This window comes from Aotus nancymaae, unplaced genomic scaffold, assembly GCF_030222135.1.
Source record: "Aotus nancymaae isolate 86718 unplaced genomic scaffold, 86718_ANA_hifiasm-v0.15.2.pri h1tg000043l, whole genome shotgun sequence".
NCBI lineage: Eukaryota > Metazoa > Chordata > Mammalia > Primates > Aotidae > Aotus > Aotus nancymaae.
In genome coordinates this window covers 9,105,383-9,132,808 of record NW_026988457.1, presented here as the reverse complement: position 1 = coordinate 9,132,808, position 27,426 = coordinate 9,105,383, and the positions used below count along the sequence as shown (strand labels likewise).

Genomic DNA, 27,426 nt, shown 5'->3' with positions numbered 1-27,426 from the left:
TAGACATGATATTTAATACTATTTTAAACTAATTATGCAAATATTAAAACTTAAAACTCCACTGTTTTGTAAATTTCATATAAACATTAACAACATAAACTATTGTAACTGGGTGTCCCAGATTCCTGGGCTCACTTGCCCCAGGAATGGGGAAAAGGCCCTGGCCAGCTTACCGTTTGTGTAAATATCACGGACCCAAAGAGTTCAGCAGAAAGTGATTTATTAGGCGCAGAGAGAGAGAGAGAGAGAGAGAGAGAGAGAGAGAGAGAGAGAGAGAGAAAGAGAAACAGCTCCCATGCTGCCATGGGAGGGGGAATCTGAAGGGGATATCCGAACAGGTAGAGAGGGAAAGACAGCTCCCAGGTTGTTGTGGGAAGGGATCCCAGAGAGGAAAATCCGCACAGGTAGAGGGCAGTGGGGTTTTAACTTTGAAGTTATTCCTGCCCCATTCATCTTCTTGTCCGATCAGAGGGGTTCTTTCAAACTTCCTCTGGAGTGATCTTTGACTCTGATGCTGGATTGGCTGTCCGGCCCAGAACAGAGGCCCTTCCTCCCAGAGTTTTTCACAGGCTTTTTTAACAAAGGAGCACACCTGGAATTTTACCTATCCCTAGCCTCCATAAAGTTAGACTAAGAACTGTAGGTTCCTGGATGGGGAGGTGGATGAAGGCGTGGCGTTCGCAAGTTCTTGCCTTTGAAACCACGCCCCTTGTGGACCTGGGAAGACAGGTTTTTTCCTTAACACAGTCCCTCACTATCTCTAAAATTTTGAGCTTTTCTGTGAAAAAGTTACTTGAAAGATAAAATACCGATCAACTTTTGTTTTCTGAGAACTGAGAATATGGCCAAATGAAAAAAAAACCTTTATCAAATGTGCACACACTGAAGGGTCATTGATTTGGTATCTCCCAATCTTAAATATTCTAGCAGCTATTTTTATTTTAAAACAAAATTGTTCAACAAAAAATTACTATTGGGCCATCTGCCCATTATCAAAATATATCAAAGAAGGTAGTTGGGAGCAGAGCTGCTTTCCTAAGTTAGGACATCTAGCAACCTGTATCTCTCCAGCTCCAGAAACCATAATATTTAAAGAAAACTTCGGGCAGCTTTGTGCCCTCCCTGGTCCTGTACATCTGTAGAAATCAACTCCAGAATTACTATTTTCTTCTCAGCCTTTACAATTCCTGTGCTGTCTCCACATCTCCTCCTTCAGGCTCATTTCATTATTTTCCTGAGAGATAGATAGACTTGGGTAGCTTTGGTCCTATCCTCGTCTCCTGAATTACTGCCTAAGACTAGTCAGTCACACATGCTTCCCAGGTGCTGACCTGGGAGAACCATCTTAGATCTTGCCCTGATTGAAACTCACCTGTGAGAGCAGAATGTGAATTTAAGTCAGAGAACAGAAGATCTTGGAACAACAGATTCCTTCCAGAGCCAACAACCAACAACAACATGGTTCCTGAGAACTTCACTATTTACAAAATACTGTCCCATACATTATGTTATTTGCTCTTTCTAATCATCCTGTGAGGAAACTGATGATGATGATGACAACGACAACGAGAACAATTTCTTTTTCACAAGTGACAAAACACAGACTGAAATTGAGGGAGGTCAAACAGCTGACAAATACTGAAGATGAAATTCAAATGTAGGTCTTCTAGCTGGAAATTCTGTGTTTTTTTCCTACCCCATTGTAAATGTTCATAGATTGTTGTTCTAGGGACCTAGACCCCTGCTCATGTAACAAGGTATTTACTCCCTACTTCAAAAAATGTAAAGGAAATATTGTTTACCATAGGCCAAAGTGAATCTACTTTATCTCATTTATCGATTTATTGTCTTTTCATTTTCTACTATTAGGAGGTCAGCATTTCTAGTCTCTGTTAGTTCTTATTTCATGTTTCTTTATTAACTCTGGTGTATCCTAACTCAGATCATAATTTTAAAAGTTCAGATAATTTTCCTCTAGAAGTACTGTTCTTGTGAACCATGTACTTGCATACTGTAAGAAGTCTCTAAATTTCTCTATTCAGAATCACTAACATTTTCCTTTGTAAGCATTGAACAAGGCATGTCACTGAGAGGGACTGAAATAATAATGTAAAGTGAAATAAAATATATCAGTGACCTCAAAGAACTTGCTACCTACTAAGAATATTCAAATTTTAAATTTAAAAATTAATGTGAAAGAAGATTGATTATTTCTACCTTACTTTCTATCATAACTTTTTTGGCAGAAATTAGATGGAGTTGTGGAAGAAAAGGGACCTAGTTCACCTGCCAGAAACACTCGAATGGTGAATTTAGCTAAGAAAATATAGACCTGGTGCAGTGGCTCCCACCTGTAATCCCAGCACTTTGGGAGGCCAAGGCAAGTGGATAACTTGAGGTCACAAGTTCGAGACCAGCCTGACCAACATGGTGAAACCCCATCTCTACTAAAAATACAAACAGTAGCCGGGCATGGGGACGCATGCCTATAATCCCAGCTACTGGAGAGGTTGACTCAGGAGAATCGCTTGAACCCAGGAAGGGGAGGTTGCAGTGAGCCAAGATCACACCACTGCACTGCAGCCTGGGTGAGAGAGCGCAACTTCATCTGAAAAAAAATAGGATGAAGAAGAAAATCTGAATCAGAATGGCTTCCATTGTCCTTGGATAAAGGTGTAACCAAATATGTGTTTGTTTGGTTTTGTTTTTATTTGTCTGAATATTTAGCAGAATTGCCTTACCCCTGAGGTATGTCTGCTAAGCTTTTAGAGTTTGGTAGTCCGTTGGTATCCATTGGTTCTGGGAACCCCAAGGATACCAAAATCTGTGGCTGCTCAAGTCCCTTGTATAAAATAGCACAGCATTTGCATATAACCCTGTGTACATCCTCTCAAATACTTTAAACCATCTCTAGAGTACTGATAATACCTAATACAATGTAAATGCTGGTAAATACTTGTTATACTGTACATATTATTATTTTACTTGTATTAGTTTTGCTGTTGTCTTATTTGGGGTGATTTTTCCAAATATTTTCAATCCATGGTTGACTGAGTTCACAGATGTGGAACCCACAGATACAGAAGGTCAACTGTACTGCCACTTCAAGCCTCCTGCTCACATATATTTAATTTCTTCTCATTAAAATAACCTTCAGTCATTTTTCCTACACTTAACACCATATGGCCTTAAGAATCAAAGTTAAGTATCACCTCTCTGAGTTCTCCCTTACCCTCCCTACCTCTCTGTCTGATTTAGATTCCCTCTACCTACTGACATAGCTTCTATACACACTATAATCATACTGAACTGGGACCACTAATTTGTCTTCTACTTCCTCATGAGACTGGAAGCTTCTTGAAAACATGGGCCATGTTTTATTTTAATATTATTTATTCAAGACAGATAGATAGATAGACAAATAGATAGATAGAAGATAAAAACATAAATATCATTTAATCTTTACAAGCAGGGATTTGAATTAAATTCAATATGACTTCACAACTCCAAGAGTCGTGCTTTTTTAAATGTAATATGGTGTTTATTACATTTAATAAATTAATAAATTCATGGATGGAATAGAATTAGTTATCCAATTAATTTATAAACTCTGTAATTGACTTTTTGTACTTACTGAACATTAGAATCTTTTAATAATCTGATGTTGCTTTCTCAAAGCATAAAAACCACCTGTGCCAGCTTACTACACTCTCTATGTCTGTGAGTTCTGCATTCATGGACTCAACCAACCAAAGATCCAAAATATTAAAAAGAAAAAACCATTAAAAATGTCAAGACAACAATAAGAAAAAATATAAATAAAAAAGAATACAATATAGTAACTATTTACATAACATTTACATTATGTTAGGTATTAGTACTCTAGAGATGATTTAAGTACACAACAGGATGTATGTAGGTGCAAATACCATGCTATTTTATATAAGGGACTTGAGCATCAACAGATTTTGATACCCTCAAGTTCCTCGAACCAATTCCCCACAAACACCAAGGGATACCATGGATACCAAGTGTTTACTTTGCTACATAATTTATTACATTTTTCTTACTTTATTATTATATTACACATTTTCTATTATCTTTGGCTTTGAGGTCATTGATTTCTATTGTATCTTTATGGTATAAATACTATATACTGGGGTGCTACTGTGCATCTTTTCCCAGTTCTGTGTTCAGTAATGTCATGTTAATAGCTTGAAATCAATTATGATGAGAGTATTTATACCATGAAAATCAGCAAACACTATAAATCAAAAATTGATTTGTGCTAAGGTTGAAAAATATTTCAATTTAATAAATATAATTTGTATAGGATGAGAAATCATTTAACACTAGACAATATATTGATTTTAGTGACAGTAAGTTTATTGGAAGAAAGGCTAATTGGATTAGGATGTAACTCAATTTACCTAGTCATGGATGTATGGCAACTATAGGTTGGCTATGGTATAAGAGTTCAGCAAAAATTAGTGAAAGCATTTGTGATATGTGGCATATGATATTTGCAATTCAGAGTACATTTTATTATTATTTGTAAATTGCATGCTACACTTCCTTTTAAGCAGTAAAATCTGTAATAACTTATGTACACACAGATACACATACACTTTTTTTCATAAAATTGGTTGTTAAACATTTATCTGCACACCAAGAGGTTATGGGAATTGTGTGATAGTTCACCTGAATCTGAAGATCTTACCAATAGTTTCCAAGACAAAAGCTGGAGATGGCAGCTATAAAACTCTTAGAAAAAAAATTAAGTGTACATCTTTGTGACCTTGTATTAGGCAATAGTTTATTAGATAAGACACCAAAAGTACGAGTAACAAAAGAAAAAAATAAATGAACTCAACATTATCAAAATTAAACATTTTTATCTTTCAAATGACTACTGAGAAAATAAAAAGGCAACGGCAACTCTCAAAATGAGTGAAAATATTTATAAATCACATATCTAATAAGGGATAGTATCCAGAACAGAAAACTCTTACAACTCAACACTAGAAAGACAAATTAGCCAGTTTTTGTTTGTTTGTTTCACCTAATACACTTAGATTTTCTTTCTTTCTTTTTTTCTTTTTATTACCCAGTTTTAAAATGGGCAATAGATCTGAATAGATATTTCTGCAAAGATATACAAGTGGCCAATAAGCACATGAAAAGATATTTAACATCATTAGCTATCAAGGAAATGTAAACCAAAACCACAATGAGATATCACTTCACAACTACTGGGATAGCTACAATAAATATTTAAAAAAAGATACATAACAACAAATATTAGTAGGATATGAAAGAATTGAAACCACTTCATTCATTGCTGATGGGAATGTAACATGATGCAGCCCCTTTGGGAAACAGCCTGGCATTTCTTCCAAAGGTTAAACATAGTGTTACCATATGACCCAGCAATCTCACTCCTAGGTATATACCCAAGAGAAATGAAAACCTGTGCACACAAAAACTTGTACATGAATGTTCATAACAGCATTAATTAAAATAGCCAAAAAATGAAAACAAACCAAAGTCTGTCAACTGATGAGTAAATAAAAGATGATATATCTATACAATGGAATATTATTCAGCAATTAAAACAAAATGAGGATGGGACTATGCACAGGACCCAGCAAGGAAGACTAAATAGAAGCAGCCAATGAGATAAGAAAACCCAGTCCTTGCAAGCTCCCTGGACGCTCTAGGTTTTATTGGTCCTATTTTACATGTGTCTAAGCAGAAGCTCAAAGTGGTCATGTTACAAGATGCCTCAATGAGACAGGGTCAGAATCTAAACTGCCAATTATCTGAGTTTAGTTCAGGTTTTTCCACACCTCTCAGACTATAACTGAAGAAAAGATAAGATTCTAAAAATGTGTGTATTCTTGCTATCATTGTACTCATCTGTTGTTCTTGAAAACACCAACAACATAAATCTACCTCTACCATCATCCCTACTCTTAACTTCTCAATATAGTTAAACTGAAGAACATCTTTGGACTCACAGGGCTGACCAGCCAAGAGCAAGGCATGTTTCACACAAAGCTGTGGATACAGCTGTGAGAGATGGGCCTAAAGACAGTCCCAGATAAGTAGCACTGCTTGCCTCCTGCTGCAGCCACAGTTTTGTGAATTCACCTGACTTTCTCCTCTTCTTTGCTGCTCAGTACTTTTTTTCATGTTTGATTTAACCACTATTTTTCTCACTGTCCTAACCTTCCCATTTTGCCATTTTAACTGGAGTATTGAAGATAGCTAAAGCAGCTTATAAACTGAGTTAAATGACTGGGATAGAGCAGTATTTAAATCTAGTAAACAGAATTGTAGAATAGTGATAATGGTTAATGATAGAAAAATTATATTGCAAAGCCTGTATTTGACCTTTAAAGGAACCAACATTTGTGTATTTAAGAATCAAAGGCTGGGCGCGGTGGCTCACGCCTGTACTCCCAGCACTTTGAGAGGCCAAAGCAGGCGGATCACGACGTCAAGAAATCGAGACCATCCTGGCCAACATAGTGAAACCCCGTCTCTACTAAAATATAAAAAGTAGCTGCGTGTGGTGGCTCGCGTCTGTAGCCCCAGCTACTCGGGAAGCTGAGGCAGGAGAATTGCTTGAACCCGGGAGGCGGAAGTTGTAGTGAGCCGAGATCGCGCTACTGCACTCCAGCCTGGCGACAGAGCGAGACTCTGTCTCAAAAAAAATAAAAATAAAAATAAAAGAATCAAAAAAGGTTTAGGCAGAAATTCCTAGTAATGACATCTCATTCATAATAAAGATTTTTCTACTCCTTCACGGATCAAAAATTGTCTACATCTTTCATCGAGTTCAATAGCTATTCTTAAATCAAGCCTGACCTCTAGTGGCGAAATTGAATTAATTCAATACCTGGATCAACTAGTCATAATCGTACAAAAAAAAAGAAAGAGCCCAACATTATAACCTTCCTAGTATAATGCAAAAGGCAAAATCCAGTTCCACCTATGAAATACTTCTGCAAAAAACAAAAATCAATCCTGAATCTTATCTAGTGTCTAGGTCCAAAAAGCAGTTTAGAGGAAATAAAAAGGTAGGTAAACATGTTAGATGCCACTAAGATAGAATGTGGGAAGTTCTACTGCACAAAAGAACATAAGAAATGTGGCAGAAGAGAAAATTATTATAGATTAAAACAATGAAAAGTTTTATTATTATAGATTTAAAATGTCCTACGATACTTACAGATTAAAACTATCATATAAGCTAATGCTATGTGTGGACCTTGTTTTGATGCTGATTTGAACAAACTTTTTTTGTTATCGTGAAAATTAAGGAAACGTAAACTGACGATATTATATGGTACTACAAAATTATAGTTCACTTTGAAAGTATGATACTGATATGATTACTTTTTTAAATTATCTCTTAGATATATGTAGTTAACTATTTACACTTGGAATTTTTAAAACTACAGATGCAAAGACCCTGTTTTTAGGAACAGAAAAGAGGCTAGTGTGGAGTGAATGAGGGACAAAGTAGAGATGAGCTCAGAAAGGCAGTGGGGATGTGGGATAATTAGGGGATGATAGAATTTTTAATGAGATGGGACATCATCAGAGTGTCATAAAACCCCAAATTCAGGCTCATATACCTGATATGCAATTGATGCCAAACACTGACACATGGGTGCTCGGAGACTGAGAAAGATTTATTTGATTTGGTCAAAGCAAGAAGGCAGGAGAGCAAGATTTCTCAAATCCATCTTAACAAAAAGAAGCAGGGACTGGGCGCGGTGGCTCATACCTGTAATCCCAGCACTTTGGGAGGCCAAGGTAGGTGAATCACTCAAGGTCTCAAGGTCAGGAGTTCGAGACCAGCCTGCCCAACGTGGCGAAACCCCATGTCTACTAAAAATACAAATATTAGCCAGGTGTGGTGGCGGGCACCTATAATCCCAGCCACTCTGGAGGCTAAAGCAAGAGAATTGCTTAAACCTGGGGGGCAGAGGTTGCAGTGACCCCAGAGCACTGCACTCCAACCTGGGTGAAAAAGTGAAACTCCATTTAAAAAAAAAAAAAGCAGCATGAAGTTTTTACGTAGTCAAAAGATAAAAGAGGGGGGGTTTCAGGAAAAAAGAGGGGAAAGCCTATGTTTCTTCAGTCCCAGATAACACCTTGAGCAACCAGACATCCTGGCATCAGCAGCTGGTGATGACATCCTTAGAGGCATTTATTTCACCTTTGTTAACTCACCATTGAGTCCATTGGTCTCCTCACTGTTTCTGAATGTGGTTTCACTCATCTCTCCTGCTGCTCTCCCCACCTTTTCACTTGTTGGCCCCTCCCTTGCCTCCTTTAGATTTTTTTTTCTTTTTTTTTGCTTACAGGTTAATTAGTCCTTCACGAAGTGTTTTGAAGTCAACATCATTCCTGCCTCTCTCCATCCAGCGTTCCCTATACACCTTTGGGTATATACCTAGAAGTAGAATTGCTGGATCACATGGTAATTCTGTGCTGAACTTTCTGAGGAACAACCATGCTATTTTCTACAGCAGCTACACAATTTATATTCTCACTAGCAAGGTACAAATATCCAGATTTCTCCACATCCTTGACAACACTTGTTATTTTCTGTTCTTCTGGTAATAGTCATCCTAATGAATATAAAGTGGTACTTCATTGCAGTTTTGATTCACACTTCCCTAATGATTAGTGATGTTAAGCACCTTTTCATGTGCTTATTGGCCATTTGTACCGTTTCTTTGGAGAAATGTCTATTCAAATTATTTTCCCATTCTTAAATTGGGTTATTTGGTTTTTTTGTTGTCGAGCTGTAGACATTCTTTACATATTCTTATTTTATATATATCAAATATATGATTGGTAATATGTTTGTCTCATTCTGTTGGTTGCCTTTTATTGATGTACAGAAGTTTAGCAGGAGAGGTTTTAAAAGCTGGAGTAGGGGATAGTAGGCCGTCTATGTTAACTGGCCTTACCTAAAAAAAAACACTAACTTTCCTGTATCTTTGTGATAGGAGGTACTATTATAACTTAGAGCTAAGCACTCTCTGAAGTTGGTTACTGCCCTCCCACAGAAACTGGAGACAGGGGCTCTATCTTCCTTGATTATTACATCACAAGGAGATGGCCCTCAAGTCCTTAAGAAAGACATTCCAGGGTTGTAGAATTGGTAACAGGCATTTTTTAAAAATTATATCTCAAAGGAGCAAAAAAAGAGCCTACAAATTTTTTATAGTAAATGATCTAAGGAAAGGGAGGTCAGTGGCCCAGAGTTAGGAAGAAATCTTACCTAAAGTTAGGGGAACTGAGAGAAATATTAATGAGACATTATTTTGGCCACCTTAGTTAAAATAAAACATTTGGATGCCAGGCATGGTGGCTCATGCCTGTAATTCCAGCACTTTGGGACGCTGAGGCGGGTGGATCACCTAAAGTCAGGAGTTCAAGACCAGCCTGGCCAAGCTGGTGAAACTCCGTCATCTCTACTAAAAATACAAAAATTAGTCAGGCATGGTGGCAGGCACCTGTAGTCCCAGCTACTTGGGAGGCTGAGACAGGAGAATTTTGAACCCGGGAGGCGGAGGTTGCAGTGAGCCAAAATCACACCACTGCACTCCAGCCTGGGAAGCAGAGTAAGACTCCATGCCCCTGGCCCCCCAAAAAAATTAGCCAGGTGTGGTGGTGAGAGCCTGTAATCCCAGCTACTAGGTAGGCTGAGGCAGGAGAATTGCTTGAACACAGGAGGCGGAGGTTGTGAAATGAGATCACACCATTATACTCCAGTGTGGGAGACAAGAGCAAAACTCCATCTCAAAGGGAAAAAAAAGCATCTGGCGACGTTACAGATGCTTTTTCAACTGGAAGAAATCCCAGAAAGTCCCTGAGAGGTATTAACATTTATGTAGTGAAGCAGGCTGGTATAAGATTCAACAGACAAATTTATTAAAAAAGAAAATGCCAGATAAAGGAAAATCATTAGTTAAAAAAATAAATCGAGAGAGAAATAAAAGCTTATAACAAGATAGACAATGCAGGCAGCAAGACAGCAGGATGTAAAGGAGCTATCACGGAAGACTGTCTAGAAATATGGATAGGCTCAGACCATGGAGGGACTAAACATCATATTAGGAATGCAGACTTCCTTTTATGGACACTAGGAGCTCAAAAAAATGTAACAGGGGGCATATGACATGATCCAGGTTTGGGAAGTGTGGAAAGCAGCTGGAGAGGGGAGTCAGGCAGGACAGAAGGCTTTGTCTTTCCATTGCCATGGCTGTGGCTGGCACACCTGTCATGAACAGCTGTCCACAAGACAGCAGGTAGGGCCTCCTCACATACTGCTGCAACCCCCCTCTCTCTGCCTGCACTTGCACCTGCCCTGTCCTGGGAGGAGTGACTTGAGCTAGAAAAGAAGCTGTGACATCAGTAGCAATGGTACCAGAGAGGCAAGCATTAGGGAAGGAGGTGTTAGATATAGTGAACCCCAAGTTTCTCTTCAAAGAATCAGTATGTCAGTATGTTCAGCTCTCTTATTCTTTAATTTTCTATTTTAAAGTTTCACTTCCATGTAGTTCCAGTAAACAACTTTCTCCACCAGTTCTAATCAGTAGTTCACATCTGTTGCCCTGGCCTGCAGCTCCATCCTGACTCATCCCAGTCACCTGCTTCAGTCACTTGCTCCAGTCACCTGCTCTGGTCACCTTGTTTGACCTAGGTCACCCCTGGCTACCTGCTCTGACCCACCCGTAACTGTCCTTCCCACCAAACCACCCACCTTGCCAGTCCAGCTCGGACCCCTGCTCTCTTTAAAATAGCCAATCAGGATTAGTCTAGCTTGTGCAGTCTAACCCTAGGCAATAGGGGAACAACACAGCAGTAGGGGTGACCCCCATCAGCCATAAGTACCCCTTCCCCTCCTTGTCCAGGTGTGCAGCCACCATTGCTCCATCCGTGAGCCACACCCTTCTATAGAAGTAAACTGCCTTGCTGAGAGGATTTATCTTCGAGTGCTATTTCTTTGGTGGCATTGAAATTTTACTTAGAGGGACAGAGTGACATTCATAAGAAAATAATTTCATTCAGAGCAGAGCCAGGCAGCCAAGTCTTCAACTCTAAAATCAAGGACCCACTAATGTAGGGGGAGCTCAAGGCAACAGCACTGACAGCACCAGAGGAAAGTAAGGCTCCTGATGAGTTATCTGCATTACAAGTACCCAACACAGCCAGACTTGGGTGGGTCTTCTCCACCACCACTGCTGGTCACTGAAAGAGCACTTAACATGTTACTCTGTGCCTCTTTTTTTCAAGTACACTGGCAGTTAGATCTAGAGGCTTGATTAAATTCAGATTTATGTTTTTTTGTAAAAATACTTCATAAACAGTAATACTATAAAGTACTATTTATATAGTACAGCACATAGCACATAATCTTTGATCATCTCACTTTTGGTGTTATTAAGATTAGCCACGTATTGTCAGCCTGATCCACTATAAAGTGGATAATTACTAAGTTCCCTTTCAACCTTCCACCCATTTGGTTATTTGGCAACCATTAATAATTATTCCCTAGAAGCATTATTTTCTTACGGGTTGCAAAATGGTGATATTCCATCATTTCTTATTCATTTATTCACTGAAATTTTTTTATTAAAAAGTTTTCCCCAGGCCAGGCGCAGTGACTTATGCCTGTAATCCCAGCACTTTGGGAGGCCGAGGCGGGCAGATTAGATCACCTGAGGTTAGGAGTTCGTGATCAGCCTGGACAACATGGTGAAACCCCATCTCTACTAAAAATACAGAATTCGCTGGGTGTAGTTTCACACACCTGTAATCTCAGCTACTGAGGAGGCTGAGGCAGGGAAATCATTTGAACCCAGGAGGCAAGGTTGCAGTGAGTTTGCACCATTGCATTCCAGCCTGGGCAAAAAGAGCGAAACTCTCTCTTAAAAAAAAAAAAAAAAAGGTTTTCCTCTATCAACTCTGAATTTCAGTTTGTGTAGGAAAGCAAAAAATTTGGTTTGAAAAACTTTTTAAAAAGCAATTTCAGAATAATGAGTTTGTGCCTAGCAATCCTCAATGTGACCAGCAAGAGGTTTTATAAAAGCATTGAAATTTATGTTTTTTGATATTTTTGATATATTTCAAACCATTTCAGTCAAAAAAATCTTTCTGAGTCTCCTTGATGTTCCAGTTGTACCTTCATTTGCCAGCAGGAGCCCTTTCAAGTTGGATTCTGTATCATTGCTTGCAGAAACACACACATACATACAGAGGATTCAGAACACACATGCCTTCTGCTTCTCTCTAAGACCCTTCTAGTTATCCTCATCTGCTAGTCACACAGCCACATGCAAATCACCATGAAGAAGTATACTCTGCCCACAATGAAGCCATTGGAAGAAAAGTAAGAAATAAAAATTTTTAAAAATCCTGTGAACTAATACTACTATCTACCACATTGAATGTGATGGTTCATTTTACATGTCAATTTTGCTAGGTTACAGTACACAATCAAACATTACTCTAGGTGTTGCTATGAAGGTATTTTGGAGATGTATTTAATATCTATAATCAGTTGACTTTAGGTAAAGTAGATTAATCTTTACCTAAAGTGGATGGAACTTTTTCAATTAGCTGAAGGCCTTGAGAACAAAATCTGAGATTTCTCAGAGAAAAAGAAATTCTGCCTCAAGACTGCAGCATCAACTCTTGCCTGAGTTTCCAGCCTACTCAGCTGCCCAACAGATTTCAGACTTGCCAGATTCCATAATCACGTGAGCAAAATATTTAAAATGAAGGGATGGCTCTAGTCAGAGCAATTAACTAAGGAAAAGAAATAAATGAGTTCAAATTGGGAGAAAAAAAGTATAACTATCTCTGTTCACAGATTACATGATTCTATATATAGAAATACTAAAGAATATATACATGTATGCACACATACAAAACTATTAGAGCTAATAAGTAAATTTTCAGAGTACAAGATCAACACTTGCTATGGTTTGAATATATCCCCCCAAAAACATGTGCTAGAAACTTAATTCATAATGCAATGATGTTGGGTAGTAGAGCCTAATGTAAGTTGTTTAGGTCATGAGGTCTCCACCATCATGAATGGATTAATGCCAACTGTAAAATGACTGGAGGCTTTAAGTTTGATCCCTTGCTCTCGGCCCTCTCTTTGCCCTTCCACCATGGGATAACATACCAAGTAGGCTCTCATCATATGCCAGCCCTTCAATCTTGGACTCTTCAGTCTCCAGAACCATGAGGCAATAAATTTCTGTTTATTATATATTACCCAGTCTGTAGTACTCTGTTACAGCAGCAGAAAATGGACTAAGACAATACCCCAAAATCAACTGTGTTTCTACACATCAGCAATGAGCAATCTGGAAAATTAATAAACAATTTCATTTATAATAGCATTTGCTAAGGACTGAATTTGTCCCCTAAAAATTCACATATTGAAGTTCAAACCCCCAATGTCACTGTATTTGGAGATGGGACCTATAAGAAGGTAACTGAGGTTAAATGCATCACAGGAGTGGAGTTCTGATCCTATAGATTAGTATCTTTATAAAAAACAAAACAAACCAAAAAACCCACCAGATCTCTTTCTCTACATATGTGTGTCTCTGTCTCTTTCCCTTTCCTTCTCCTCCTTCCTTTGTCATATGAGAATGCAGAAAGAAGGTGGCCATCTACTTGCCAGTCAGAGTCCTCAACAGAAACCAAACTGGCAAGCACCTTGATCTTGAACTTCACAGCCTCCAGAACTATAAGAAATAAATTTCTGTTGCTTAGGCCATTCAGTTTATAGTATTTTGTTATAGTGGTTTAAGCAAGCTAAGAGATATTTTTGCTACCAAGAAGTTGGGTGTTGCTTTAATAGAACCTAAAAATGTGAAAGCGGCTTTGGAACTAGATAATGTGTAGAGGTTGAAAGAAGTTTGAGGTGCATGCTAGAAAAAGCCTAGATTCCCATGCTAGAAACATGGATGTTAAAGGCAATTCTGGTAAGAACTCAGAAATACAGTTGAAGAGAAAAAACTCCATCTTCTTAGAGAAAACATAATCATGAACAAAATTTTGGTAAATAAATCGATGTTAAAGGCCATTCTTATGAGGTCTCAGATAGAAATGAAGAATGGGTCACTGGAAGACAGAAGAAAGGCAATCCTTGTTATACAGTGGCAAATAACTTGGCTGACTTGTGTTCTAGTGTTTTCTGGAAGACAGAATTTGTGAATAATAAAATTGAATGTTTAACTGAGATTTTTAAGCAAAATGTTGAAAGTGTGACTTGGGTCTTCCTGAATGCTTATAGTAAATTGCAAGAGGAGAGAGATGAGTGAAAGAAGAAATTATTAAGCAAAAAGGAACCAAAACTTATTTAGAAAATTCTCTACCTGTCATATTGCAAAAAATGAGAAAGTATATTCTAAAGAGAACACCAAAGGTGTGGCTAGACTATCATTTGATAAATAAATTATGAGATTTTATGAGCAGAAACACTGCCTGTTTCAACTGAAGTGGATGCAGACAAGACAAAAATGATGTAAGGCTTTTACATCCTAGATTCTACAGGACAGGACAATAGAGCTATCCAGCTGCGAACCTACACTATTCTTTATGGGGAGAATGATCTCAAAGTAATTCAGATGTTATCAAGGCTATTACCTAGCAAATTTGGGGGATAAGACCCTGCCTGGGAGAGCATTCCTGGCAGAGTGTGGGGAGGGGCACGGCATCCACCTAGGGTCCAGAAGGCAGGGCCACCATCCCAGTAAGTCTGGAAGACTGGGCACTGAATCAAAATAGATTATTCTTGAGCCTTAAAATCTACTGGAATTTGCCTTGCTAGCTTGGGACCTGTCATGTTCTGCCACTGTATTTTGGAAGCAAATAATTTGCCTGGTTTTACAGTTTCACAGCTGGAGAGAAATTTTGCTTCAGATGAATCATCTCTCAAGTCTCACTCTCACCTCTTCTAGGTGATATTTAGATGAGTCTTTGGACTTCAGACTTTAGAGTTGATGCTGGAATGAGTTAAGACTTTTGAGACTGTTGGGGTGGTATAAATGTATTTTGTATTCAATAAGGACATAAATTACAGCAGTACAGAAGTCTGTGGACTGGATTGTATCTCCACAAAATTCGTATGTGAAGCCCCAAACCCTAATGGCACTGTATTGGAGATAAGATCTATAAGGAAGTAATTAAGGTTTAAGAAGATTATAATGGCAGGGCCCTTATCCAATAGGATTAGTATACTTATAAGAAGAGACATGAGGGCTAGTGTGCTTGCACAATGGATTCTTGGTTACGACACCAAAAGCACAGATAACAAAATAGATAAATTAGACTTCATCAAAATTAAAAACGTTTGGACACAAGAGGATATTATCAAGAAAGTGAAAAGACAACCTACAGAATGGGAGAAAGTATCCACTAATGATACATCTCATAAGGTCTAATATCCAGAATATATAACTACTCATAACTTCAACAACAAAAAGAAAAACAACTCAATTTAAAAATGGGGAAAGCCATGAGGAGGAGATGTAGTGAAAGAAAAAAAAGGAAAAAAAGAAAAAGAAGAAAAAAAAAATTAAAAAAATTTAAAAAAAATGGGGAAAGACCTTGAATAGAGAGATCTCCAAAGAAGATATACAAATGGCCAATAACAGCATGAAAAGATGCTCAACATAACTAGTCATTAGAGAACGTGAACCAAACCCACAATAAAAGACCACTACACACCCTTTGGGATGGTTACTATCAAATGAATATAAAATTACGGTGTTAATGAAGATGTGGAGAAATTGGAATCCTCTGACAATGCTCTTGGTATATAAAATGGTTCAGCTGCAGTAGAAACATTTGTTTACATGTTCCTCAAATATTTTCACATAGAATTACTTTAAGACCCAGAAGTTCCACTATGTTTACACCCAAAAGAATTGAAAACAGGGACTGGAACAAATACTTGTATAGAAATGTTCATAGCATCACCATTCACAATAACCCAAAAGTAGAAACAACCCAAATATCCATCAATGGATGGACAGGTAAAACTATGGCATCTAGGTACAGTGGAATAGTAGCCATAAAGAGAAATGAAGTACTGATACATGCTACAAGGTGTACAAGGTGAACCTGCAAAAGATTATGCTAAGAAGACCAAAAGGTCACACATTCCATTTATATGAAATATCCGTAATAGGTACCACAGTTTTGTAACCAGATTTGCAGCTTGTGCTTCGGTCTTAGGTTCTTGGCTTCCCTTGCTCGAAGAATCGAGCAGAGAGCCTTACCCCTACGGTGTGTTCGAACTCCAAACAAGCGTTCATGGCCCGAGAGAGTGAGCAGCAATGCAGTTTACTAAGCAAGAGAAAGTAAAAGCTTCCAGATCATGGAAGGGGTCCAAGAGGGTTGCCGTTGTTGGCCAGGGCTACCTGGGCTTATATCCTCAAGTAATTTTGAGTTGCTGAGTGTTTGCCCCCAGTCCTGTGCGGAGAGAGGGCTTGTGACCATGAGTCACCTAATTTTCTCTTTCTGGTGGTTGTTTCCTAGTTTCTGTTGAACTTGCAAGCACTATCGGAATGTGGTTGAACAGCTAAGTGATTCTTTGAATACTGCCTTCTGATATGGTTGAAGTACCCACGTTGACCTTTTCCCACACTAGGGTTTCCAGAAAGTTCCCCATTGACCCAAAAGGTTTTATTCCCTCAGTTTGAAAGCTGATTGCCATTTGCCAAGGGCTGAGTGAGGAAGGAATTGGACTAACCACTTAATGTGTTTGAATTTTATTTTACAGTGTACTTTAATAGATTTTTAATGTGTGCAACCACTACCTCTAGTTCCAACACATTTTCATTTATCATGGCACTTGGCATTGTGAACAGCAAATAATAAATGCTCATTAAAAAGGTTCAGCCCAGGCAGTGGACAACAGATGGCTCATGCCTGTAATCCCAGCACTTTGGGAGGCCAAGGCGGGTGGGTCACTTGAGACCAGCACTTCAAGACCAGCCCTGCCAACATAGTTAAACAGTTTCTACAAAAAATACAAAAATTAGCCGGGCGTGGTGGTGCACACCTATAATCCTAGCTATTCGGGAGGCTGAGGCAGGAGAACCACTTTGACCCAGGAGGCGGAGGTTGCAGTGAGCCGAGATTTCACCATTCCACTCCGGCGTGCGCGACAGAGCAAGGCTGTCTCAAAAATAAATAAACAAAGCAAAACGAACCTTACAATGTGTGCTGGTAATGCAGTTTCTGAATTTTTAGAACCCTTCTCTGGGGTGATTTTTTAAAAAACATTAAACTAATTGGCAATTGATATACTACAGAAGGTTGTACGCGTTGCATTGGACCAGTAAATGTAGGTAACAGTGTCGCTGTTTTTCCATTCGGATGTGCTAAGCAAAAAGAAAAGCTAGTTCTACGTTTCTTTCACTCTAGAAATTCAACATGTTCTCTCTTCCCTAAAATCTTTTCTACACCGTCCCTCCCACTTTGCGGACTCTGACTCCGGGCCTGAGCAGAGTTCCTCAGCCCTACCTTACTGGAGTCTGGCGCGAAACGCAGGGCGTGAGACTCCCGGCCGCGGCCCCGCTCTCCAGGCTCCTCCCCTTCCGCCCGCATTTCCCGCCCAGTCCGCCAGTCGGAAGTGCGGCCACCGGAACAGGCAGTTGGTGGGGGTGTAGCTTCGCGCCGCCGAAGGGGCGGGTGAGCGTTGCGGCCGAGCTGGCGGAGCAGTCTTAAGGCCTAGTGGCGGGGCGACCCGCAGAGCTGGTCGGCGGTGGCAGGTGAGTGGGACCGGCGAGCGGCTGGCAACGCGGTGGCTTAGGAGCGCGAGATCCGGCCAGGGTCAGAGGTGAACGAGCCGCGTCCCAGAGCCCGCTGGAAGAAGATGGGGTCCCCAGAGACCCGGCGGGCCGGGGCAGGGGTCAAGGCAGCCACCCTCTGGGCGGACGCCTCCATCGCCTTTCGTGGTGTGGCTGAGCCGAACTTTTAATTTTAATTTGACTTTTGGGTTTCAGATACGGGCATTTCCAGACACTGGCAAGAATTTTGCCTTGCGCATCTTCGAAGGCGGTTTTCTTGGTGTCCATATTGCATAAAGGCTGGTTGCTCCTCTGTGAAGTTGACGGTTTTACACCTAAAGCCTAAGTTGTGACAAAAGCCCCTGCAGTTGGAAGACTCAGGTCCATCAGGGCAATCAGTAGAATTAATAGCAACGTTTAAAATTGGATTAATTACTGGCCATGGTTACCAGGCGCTCAGAAATGAACTTAGAGAACAGCTGTCCTGGAAGCTGTCTCCCGTAACCACCGCGTAGTGGGGGCCGCGTCGTCTTGAGTACAATGCACCAAAGTCTCTAGCAGGACTCAAAATATAAAGTAATGAGCAGGATTTTCGGAGTTAAATTGAGTACAGAGTATTTGGGTTGATCACCATGGTATAAAGTTAGATCAAAATTAAACACATATTCGTCTCTGAGCAGAATCGGGTCCTTATTTTAAATGCTTTGCTTTTTTAAAAAGTGAAAACGAATACTGGTTTGATTAGTTTTAAGGTTGTAATATTGAAAGGGACCTAAGATTGGACATTGAGAGTTCTGAATTCTGGTTTAGGTCTGTGATGTTAGTAAAGTCAGTTGTTCTGATTGCCTTATTCTGTAAAACGGAGATGATAATGATTACAGTTTTCTCACAGATTGTGATAAATTCTGTATACAGTAAGGATATTTGCTTTGTGAGAGGTTATGAAGTTACTAGTTTTTGTCTGAAGTACTTAAATTTAAAATTAGTAATCCCCCATCCCCAATTTAGTGACAAGAAATCTTAATTTTAAAGTCATCACATTCTGTCCGAAAGTACGTAGTGTATTTTCATCTTCAAATTCAGTGATCAGAAAATTTTCAGCTTAACCTAAATTCAACTTAAAACTCCTCTCAGCTCTTCAAGGGTAAGATTAATATCTTACTCATTGTAAATGATTGTAAATTATTTATAGTTGTATGGTGCTTTTGTTGTATTAGGAGTTTAGCTCATTTTTAAAAGTTGTTTAATTCCCTCCCCCGGCCCCAAGACGGAGTTCACTCTTGTTGCTCAGACTGGAGTGCAGTGGCGCTATCCCAGCTTACTGCAACCTTGTCCTCCCGGGTTCAAGAGATTCTCCTGCCTCAGCCTTCCGAATAGCTGGGATTACAGGCGTGTGCCACCACATCTGGCTAATTTTGTACTTTTTTTAATAGAGACTGGGTTTCATCATTGTTGGTCAAGCTGGTCTGGAACTCCTGACCTCAAATGATCCATCCGTGTCGGTGTCCCTTACAGGCGTGAGCCACCGTGCCCGGCCAATTTTTTTTTTTTTTTTTTTTTGAGACTGAGTCTCGCTCTGTTGCCCAGTTTGGAGTGCAGTTCGAGATCTCGGCTCACTACAACCTCCACATCCCAGGTTCGAGCGATTCTCGTGCCTCAGCCTCCTAAGTAGCTGGGATTACAGGTGCGACCCACCACACCCGGCTGATTTTTGTGTTTTTAGTAGAGAGGGTGGTTTTGCCATGTTGCCCAGGCTAGGTCTCGATCTCCAGGACTGAAGCGATCCACCTGCCTTGGCCTCCCAAAGTGCAAGATTACAAACTTGAGCCACTGCACCTCGCCTTCTGTATGTTTTTGTGGAGACAGTTTCCCCATGTTACTCAGGCAGATCTGGAACTACTGCTCCTGGGCTCATGCCATCCGGCAGCCTCCGTCCATCTCGACTGTTGTGAGTCACACCCCACCTGGCCCTTTCAGTTTTTTTTTTTTTTTTTTAATCTGGCTTGGCAAAAACCAAAGCTTTGGGGTTCACTGAAAATCAAAGCAAAACTGTTTTACCTGGAAAATCTTGTTTTCTGTCATCAGAAGTTGTTCTTTAGCTGTGTAGACACCCAGCTTCACTGGTTACATGAAGTTAGGTGAATAGATTAATAATTTTTGTTTATCATCACTCTCAGAGTGTATGTTTTCTATTCATTTTTATTTTATTTTATTATTATTTTTTTTTGAGACAGGGTCTTGCTCTGTTACCCAGGCTGGAGTACAGCGGTGTGATGATGGCTCACTGCAGCCTCTATTTCTCAGGCTCCAGTGATCCTCCTGGCTCAGCCTCCTGAGTAGCTGGGACTACAGATGTGTGCTACCATGCTGGACTAATTTTTTTTCTTCCCTTAGTGACAAGGTCTCACTATGTTGCCCAGGCTGGTCTCAAACTCCTGAGCTCAGATGATCCTCCCACCTGGGCCTCCCAAAGTGCTGGGGTTACAGGTGTGAGCCACCATGCCCAGTCTTATCTCAGAGCAAATGTTATGCACCATCTCTGTACTAGGCAGCGTGAGCTTCAACCCTGGCAGCACGTTTGACTCATCTGGGGAGCTCCAAAAATGGCAGGGGGGATTGGGTCCCTGTGCCTCAATCTAGACCACTTAATCAGTCTCAAGCTGGTGGGTCACAGGCATCTCTCAGTTTGAAGCTCCATAAGTTACTCTTGTGCAGTCAGGATGAGAGCTCCTGTAGTTACAAAAAAGGTTTTCAAGAGTGCATAGTTTGCTTGAAGAGGAGATGGGCTGGTGGGATTGGAGCTGCATCTGGAATATGTATCCTGGGGCATTTGGAGGATACTAATTGAGATGATTTTTTGTTTTTGAGACGGAGTCTGGCTTGTTGCCCAGGCTGGAGTGCAGTGATCTCAGCTCACTGCAACCTCCACCTCCCAGGTTCAAGTGATTCTCCTGTCTCAGCCTCTTGAGTAGCTGGAACTACCTACAGGCTCGTGGCACCACAACCGGCTAATTTTTTGTATTTTTAGTAAGAGACAGGGTTTCATCATATTGATCAGGCTAGTCTCAAACTCCTGACCCTGTGATCTGCCGGCTTCGGTCTCCCAAAGTTCTGGGATTACAGGTGTGAGTCATAGCACCCAGCAGGAATTTTTTTTTTTTAATACATGACTGTCAACTTTATTCCTACTAGGCAAAAACCAAAAGCAATCTAAATATCTTTCAACAAGTAAATGGTTAAACAAATTCTTAAACATCACACAACAGAATTCTACGAAGCAATAAAAAGAAAGGAACTACTGATATTTATAACAACTTGGATGAATGTCCAGAGAATTATGCTGCATGAAAGAAGCCAATCCAAAAAGTTACAATCGCATGATTCCATTAATAGGAATATATGATATTGTCTAAATGCTAAAATTATAGAAAGGGAGATTAGATTAGTGGTTGTAAGGGATTAAGGAGAAAGAGAGAGGGGAGGAAGCAGGCATAGCTATAAAAGAGCAACAGGATGGATCATTGTAGTGATAGAAATATTCTATATTTTGACTGTATCAATGTTAGTATCCTGGTTATGATATTATATTATAGTTTTGAAGTTAATTGTTTTTACAACACCTTTGCAAGATATTACTTTTGGGGAAAATTGGGTAAAAAATACCTAAATATTAATTACAACTACATGTGAGTATGCAATTATAACAAAATGCTGATTTTAAAAAATTATTAAAAAATACACACACATTTCTTGAGATTAGATCTCAGAAGTCATGTTGAGTTGGCTACTTATCTCATGTTCTTAGATCTCTGAGTTGCTGTCTTAAAAATTAATTCAAGTTACTCTTTTAAATACAAAGAAACTCAACACAGTGTAAATTTTTTTTTTAAAGTCTTTGAGAAGTTTGGAAATCTTTTTGTGACTGAAAAATTAGCATTATGGGGTTACTCCTACAAAAATATAATATTTTATCTGATGAATTATTTCTTTCTTGTTTCTCTTAATGCAGTACACAGTAAATAGCTGAAAATACCATACTATATGCCAATTTTAACTTTTTTCCTTTATAGAGATTTGTTTCTGTTAAGCTATGCATCCATGAGATTTTATTTTATTTTTATTTTTTAAGACATCAGAATTTTAATAATCATTTTAGATAAGTGTACACCTTATTTTTGACACTGCGCAAAACTCAAAACGTGATTTTTTTCAAAGTTAAGTTTCAATGTGAATTTGAAATTGTATCAGTGAACTTTATATTCTGTTAGTTTAAAATCCATTTGTCTCCCTGAAACTTTGACTCAGTCTTTACCTATGCATAATTTTGAAACATCATTCATTGGTCATTTGGAAAATTAAGTTATCAGAGTTACAAAGATCTTTTAAATGTCAGTACATTTCACTAAACAATATCAAAAAATCAATTTGTCAATATCACCAGCAATCTCATCAGAAGAAGCCTTTAAATAATAGAAAGCAGTCAAATAAAAGTCCCTTGAAATTATAACCTTATGGGTTCAAATTTTATTATTAGCAGTAAATATGGGAAGCTATTTTTCTTGATGGGCTTACTTTGTTATTTTTAAGACAAGTACCAAATACTTAAGTCTGAATATCTATAATTTGCTTATCAGTTATTTTTTCAAGCAGAAATGGAAAAGGCAGCAGATTCATTTGCAACTAAAAAATGCACAAGTGCCCTGGTAAAAACCATCATAATTTAGTATTCAGAAATGGTTTATAATTCCCTTCTCTTTCCACAGAATATTAAAAACACATGTACCCAAGGAGTGAGGTTTTTTGTTGTTTTTTTTTTTAATCAAATAGGCTGAAGAATGTATCTTTTTTTTTTAAATTGGGTTCTGGGATACATGTGCAGAACATGCAGGTTTGTTACATAGGTATACATGTGCCATGGTGGTTTGCTGTACTTATCAACCCGTCATCTAGATTTTAAGCCCTGCATGCATTAGGTGTTTGTCCTAATGCTCTCCCTTCCCTTACCTCCCACCCCGCAACAGGCCCCAGTGTGTGATAGTCCCCTCCCTGTCTCCATGTGTTCTCATTGTTCAACTCCCACTTATGAGTGAGAGCATGTGGTGTTTGGTTTTCTGTTCCTATGTTAGTTTGCTGAGGATGATGGTTTCCAAATTCATTCATGTCTCTGCAAAGGACATGAATTCATTCTTTTTTATGGCTGCATAGTGTATATGTGCCACATTTTCTTTATCTAGTCTGTCATTGATGGGCATTTAGGTTGGTTCCAAGTCTTTGCTATTGTAAATAGTGCTTCAATAAATATACGTGTGCATATATCTTTATGTAGAATGATTTATAATCTTTTGGGTATATACCCATTAATGGGATTGCTGGGACAGATGGTATTTCTGGTTCTAGATCCTTGAGGAATCGCCACACTGTCTTCCACAGTGGTTGAACTAATTTACACTCCCACCAACAGTGTAAAAGTGTTCCTATTTCTCTGCAACCTCACCATCATCTGTTGTTTCCAGACATTTTAATGATTGCCATTCTAATTGGCATGAGATGGTATCTCATTGTGGTTTTGATTTGCATTTCTCTAATGACCAGTGATAATGAGCATTTTTTCATATGTTCAAAAGGTCTTTTGAGAAGTGTCTGTTCATATTTTTTGCCCACTTTTTGACCAGGTGGTTGGTTTTTTTCTTGAAAATTTAAGTTCCTTGTAGATTCTGGATATCAGACCCTTGTCAGATGGATAGATTGAAAAAATTTTCTCTCATTCTGTAGATTGCCTGTTCACTTTAATGATAGTTTCTTTTGCTGAGCAGAAGCTCTTTAGTTTAATTAGACCCCATTTGTCAATTTTGGCTTTTGCAATTGCTTTCAGTGTTTTAGTCATGAAGTCTTTCCCTATGCCTATGTCCTGAATGGTGTTGCCTAGGTTTTCTAGGGTTTTTATGGTTTTAGGTTTTACATTTAAGTCTTTAATCCATTTTTGTATAAGGTGTAAGGAAGGGATCCAGTTTCTGTTTTCTGCATATGGCCAGCCAGTTTTCCCAACACCATTGATTAAATAGGCAATCCTTTTCCCATTGCTTGTTTTTGTCAGGTTTGTCAAAGATCAGATGGTTGTAGATGTGTGGTGTTATTTCTAAGTCTGTATTCTGTTCCATTGCTCTACATATCTGTTTTGGTACCAGTACCATATTGTTTTGGTTACTGTAGCATTGTAGTATAGTTTGAAGTCAGGCAGCATGATGCCTCCAGCTTTGTTCTTTTTGCTTAGGATTGTCTTGACTATACAAGCACTTTTTTGGTTCCATATGAAATTTAAAGTAGTTTTTTCTAGTTCTGTGAAGAAAGTCAATGGTAGCTTGATATGAATGGCATTGAATCTATAAATACTTTGGGCAATATGGTCATTTTCACGATATTGAGTCTTCCTATTCATGAGCATGAAATGTTTTTCCATTTGTTTATGTCTTCTCTTATTAATAAGAGGGTTTTTTTATCAGCAGACATTTGTTTATGTCTTCTTTTATTAATAAGAGTGTTTTTTTTATCAGCAGACTTGATTATATCTGTGATTTATAAAGTGAACTGTATAGTGATTAAGGCCAGTGGGCAGGCTATTAAAATAATTCAGAGGAAAAATGAGAACAGCAACAGTGGCGATAGAGAAGAGATTTAAAAAATGTATTTTTTTCTCTCTGGAGCTGTTAAATATTTTTGAAGAAAGAGAGTAATAATTTTAACTCGCAAATGTGTTTTGCCCTACCTAGTTATAACTACTTTTCAGCAGTCAGTGGATAGGTTGTGGGACATGAATTTTAATGTTACACATTATTTAAAAGTGTCTTAAAAATATATGTGCCTCAAGTAATTTTCCTTGTTAATTACTAAATATGTAATCTCATTTTTTTCTCTTAATAGTCTTATGTTAATTTTGGGTTTTTATTGTTTTTGCTTTTCAGTACTATAAGATTGATGTTAAAAGACATGGTGTTCACCCCACTGCATCAACATACATAGGTTATCTCTTCTTTTGGACCCCTATTTTATGCCACAATGGTAAGCTTCATCTTAGTATGTTCAAATTTGTGTTTTAGAATGTTCTCTTCCTTCATCTTCATAAAGATATTTGTATTATAGATGTAGAAATACTCTTGTAAGTTGTACAGGTTATCCCAACTGGGAAGTTACTTAGCAATCATGTTGCAAAATCTTCTCTATAAAATATGTGGCTCACTAATCTGTGTTATAATTATCACATTCAAGTTACACAGATAATCCATGTATCTGTTCTTGTATTTACAAAGTATTAAAAGTATTTACTTCTGTCTATGTTGCCATATTCCAAATCATTGACAAGGAGATGGGTATAAATACAAATAGTTTGGGGGAATATAGATTTCTCACATTTTAAAGCTTTTCTTTAGATTTTATTAAAATTTAAAAACAAACATAACCTGCTTACTGCACATAACATTTTTCAGGCAGCATCAATGCTAATCTTCTAATGGCATGTTTCTGTTCACTGACCTACAGTCACTAAACATACTTAAGAGTAGGCATTTAACTTTTTCCGTTAAGAATGACAGACTAAGGGATAAAAACACCTTTTAATGTTTTAAAGAAGAAGCAGCATTTGAGAGAGAATAACTGAACATTGACCACCATATCATTCATTTAGATAGCCCCTGTTCTGCGGCACAAATTTCAAAAAACATTTATTTTTCTTCTACTCTTGGGTTCTTACCTAGCTACTCCTCCCCTATTAGAGAAAAGTAGAAATAACCACAGTGGGGTTCTGACCACACCTTCTGTTTTGCATCTGTATTACCTAATCATTTTCCTCTTAAGTTTTTGAGGGAGGTAATGAATGAATAATGCTTTTGTTTATATATGTAGGCATATCTCACTAGACCCTTTTAAGTTTTAATTTCAGAAGATGAAATATTTACTTGAGATGACTGGCTGTTTAAAATTGTCTTAAAGTACATATTTGATTGTGTTCGTTATAATTTTTGATACAAACTTAAAGTTTTATGGCCAAAATGTAAAAGAACCTTATGTATTTTTGAAGTGTATATGTACAAAATTATGTTTTCATGGTGGAAAATGAGTTATATTCTGGAATCTTAACTTGAATCCTGGGAACCAGTTTCGCTGGGAATCTGCTCCTTATAAGATTTTTTTGTTTTTGTTTTTGTTTTTTTTGGTAGAGACAGAATCTCACTGTATTGTCCAGGCTAGTCTCGAACTCCTGGCTTCCCTCCTTGGCCTTCCAAAACTTTAGGATTACAGGCATGTGCCACAGTGCCTGGCCAAGATTTTTAATAAAGTAAATTGGTGTAGATTTATTATAACTGAATCTTTTGAAAAGATGGCAGATTTCAGGCTTTTTTCACTTACCATATTTAGATATTTGAGAATATGGGTTGTATTTTATTGAACAGTGCAAAGAAGCCCACTATTTTTGGAATCATATAAATTCTCGATCCTTAAGATCAGGTGACAGGGTCACTTAAAGGTTCCCATGATTTCCAGAGGGTGGCAATATTTGTTCTTCCCCCTACCCTCCTGGGACTTTGGTGGATAGTAGAAGTTTTTACCCACATGCAACTTGGTAGGTTGAAGTATTAGAATCTGCAAAATAAGACAGAAGAATTTAGATTCTTTTAAATAAAAACTGAAAGTTCTGTGCCTCTAAATAAAATTTTAAAATGAGTATCATTGTGAATGAAAAATACTGTAAAACAAAAAACTAGGAAGAGAATCGCTGGTGGTATATTTGGGGTTTTATTTTTTTGTTTTCGTTTTGTTTTTATTTTTTGAGATGGCGTTTTGCTCTTTTTGCCCAGGCTGGAGTGCAATAGTGCAATCTCGACTCACTGCCACCTTTGTCTCCTGAGTTCAAGTGATTCTCCTACCTCAGCCTCCTAAATAGCTGGGATTACAGGCATGCGCCACCACACCCAGCTAATTTTGTGTTTTTAGTAGAGATGGGGTTTAACCATGTTGGCCAGGGTGGTCTTGAACTGCTGACCTCAGGTTATCTGCCCGTCTTGGCCTCCCAAAGTGCTGGGATCATACACGTGAGCCACCACGCCCCGCCATATTTGTTTAATTTTGTTTAGAACCTAGTACTTTTATTCATATATGTCTTTAGAAAAGAAAGCTTTACAAATGAAGACATAGCTTAGCTTCATCATATTTTTTCCTCGTCTCTAAGAAATGGATGGAGAGGAGCCTACTAGTAGATCTCAAACCTTACATGTAATACTATATTTTATCAATTTTGAAGTTCATTTTCTTTTATATTTTTATATTGCAAATTGATGATGATTTGATACTCAAGCATGTCTTAACAATTGACAACATTTTTTTTCTGTCTTAATGTTATGCAAAATAATGAGCTTTCAATGGCATCTTAAATTCATTGAAACATGGCAATAATAGCCATCAAAGTTGATGTTTAGTGCCAGTACAACCCTACTCCCAATTTTCAGGATTTTTAGCAGATTAGGAGAGTTCAGTTTTTGCTTCATTTTGACCATGTACTTTATGGCCAATATATTTCCTTGAA

General features: G+C 38.4%; 1 protein-coding gene and 1 long non-coding RNA gene across 11 annotated transcripts in view; one reads left to right on the top strand and one right to left on the bottom strand.

The window, feature by feature from the left end:
- The window catches only part of LOC135268786 (uncharacterized), a 61,479-nt gene extending 43,819 nt beyond the window's left edge, over positions 1–17,660 (bottom strand). The window contains exon 1 of the long non-coding RNA XR_010337138.1: positions 17,587–17,660. This is a non-coding gene — a long non-coding RNA (uncharacterized LOC135268786). The remainder of the gene's footprint in view (positions 1–17,586) is intronic.
- A 77-nt stretch (positions 17,661–17,737) lies between these two features.
- Positions 17,738–27,426, top strand: part of SUPT20H (SPT20 homolog, SAGA complex component) — a 48,865-nt gene continuing 39,176 nt past the window's right edge. For all 10 annotated transcript variants that reach the window (XM_012465587.3, XM_012465593.3, XM_012465592.3 and 7 more), the window contains exons 1-2: positions 17,738–17,834; positions 24,812–24,908. In XM_012465587.3, coding sequence (XP_012321010.2) covers positions 24,906–24,908 — 3 coding nt within the window. In that variant the 5' untranslated portion in view covers positions 17,738–17,834; positions 24,812–24,905. The remainder of the gene's footprint in view (positions 17,835–24,811; positions 24,909–27,426) is intronic.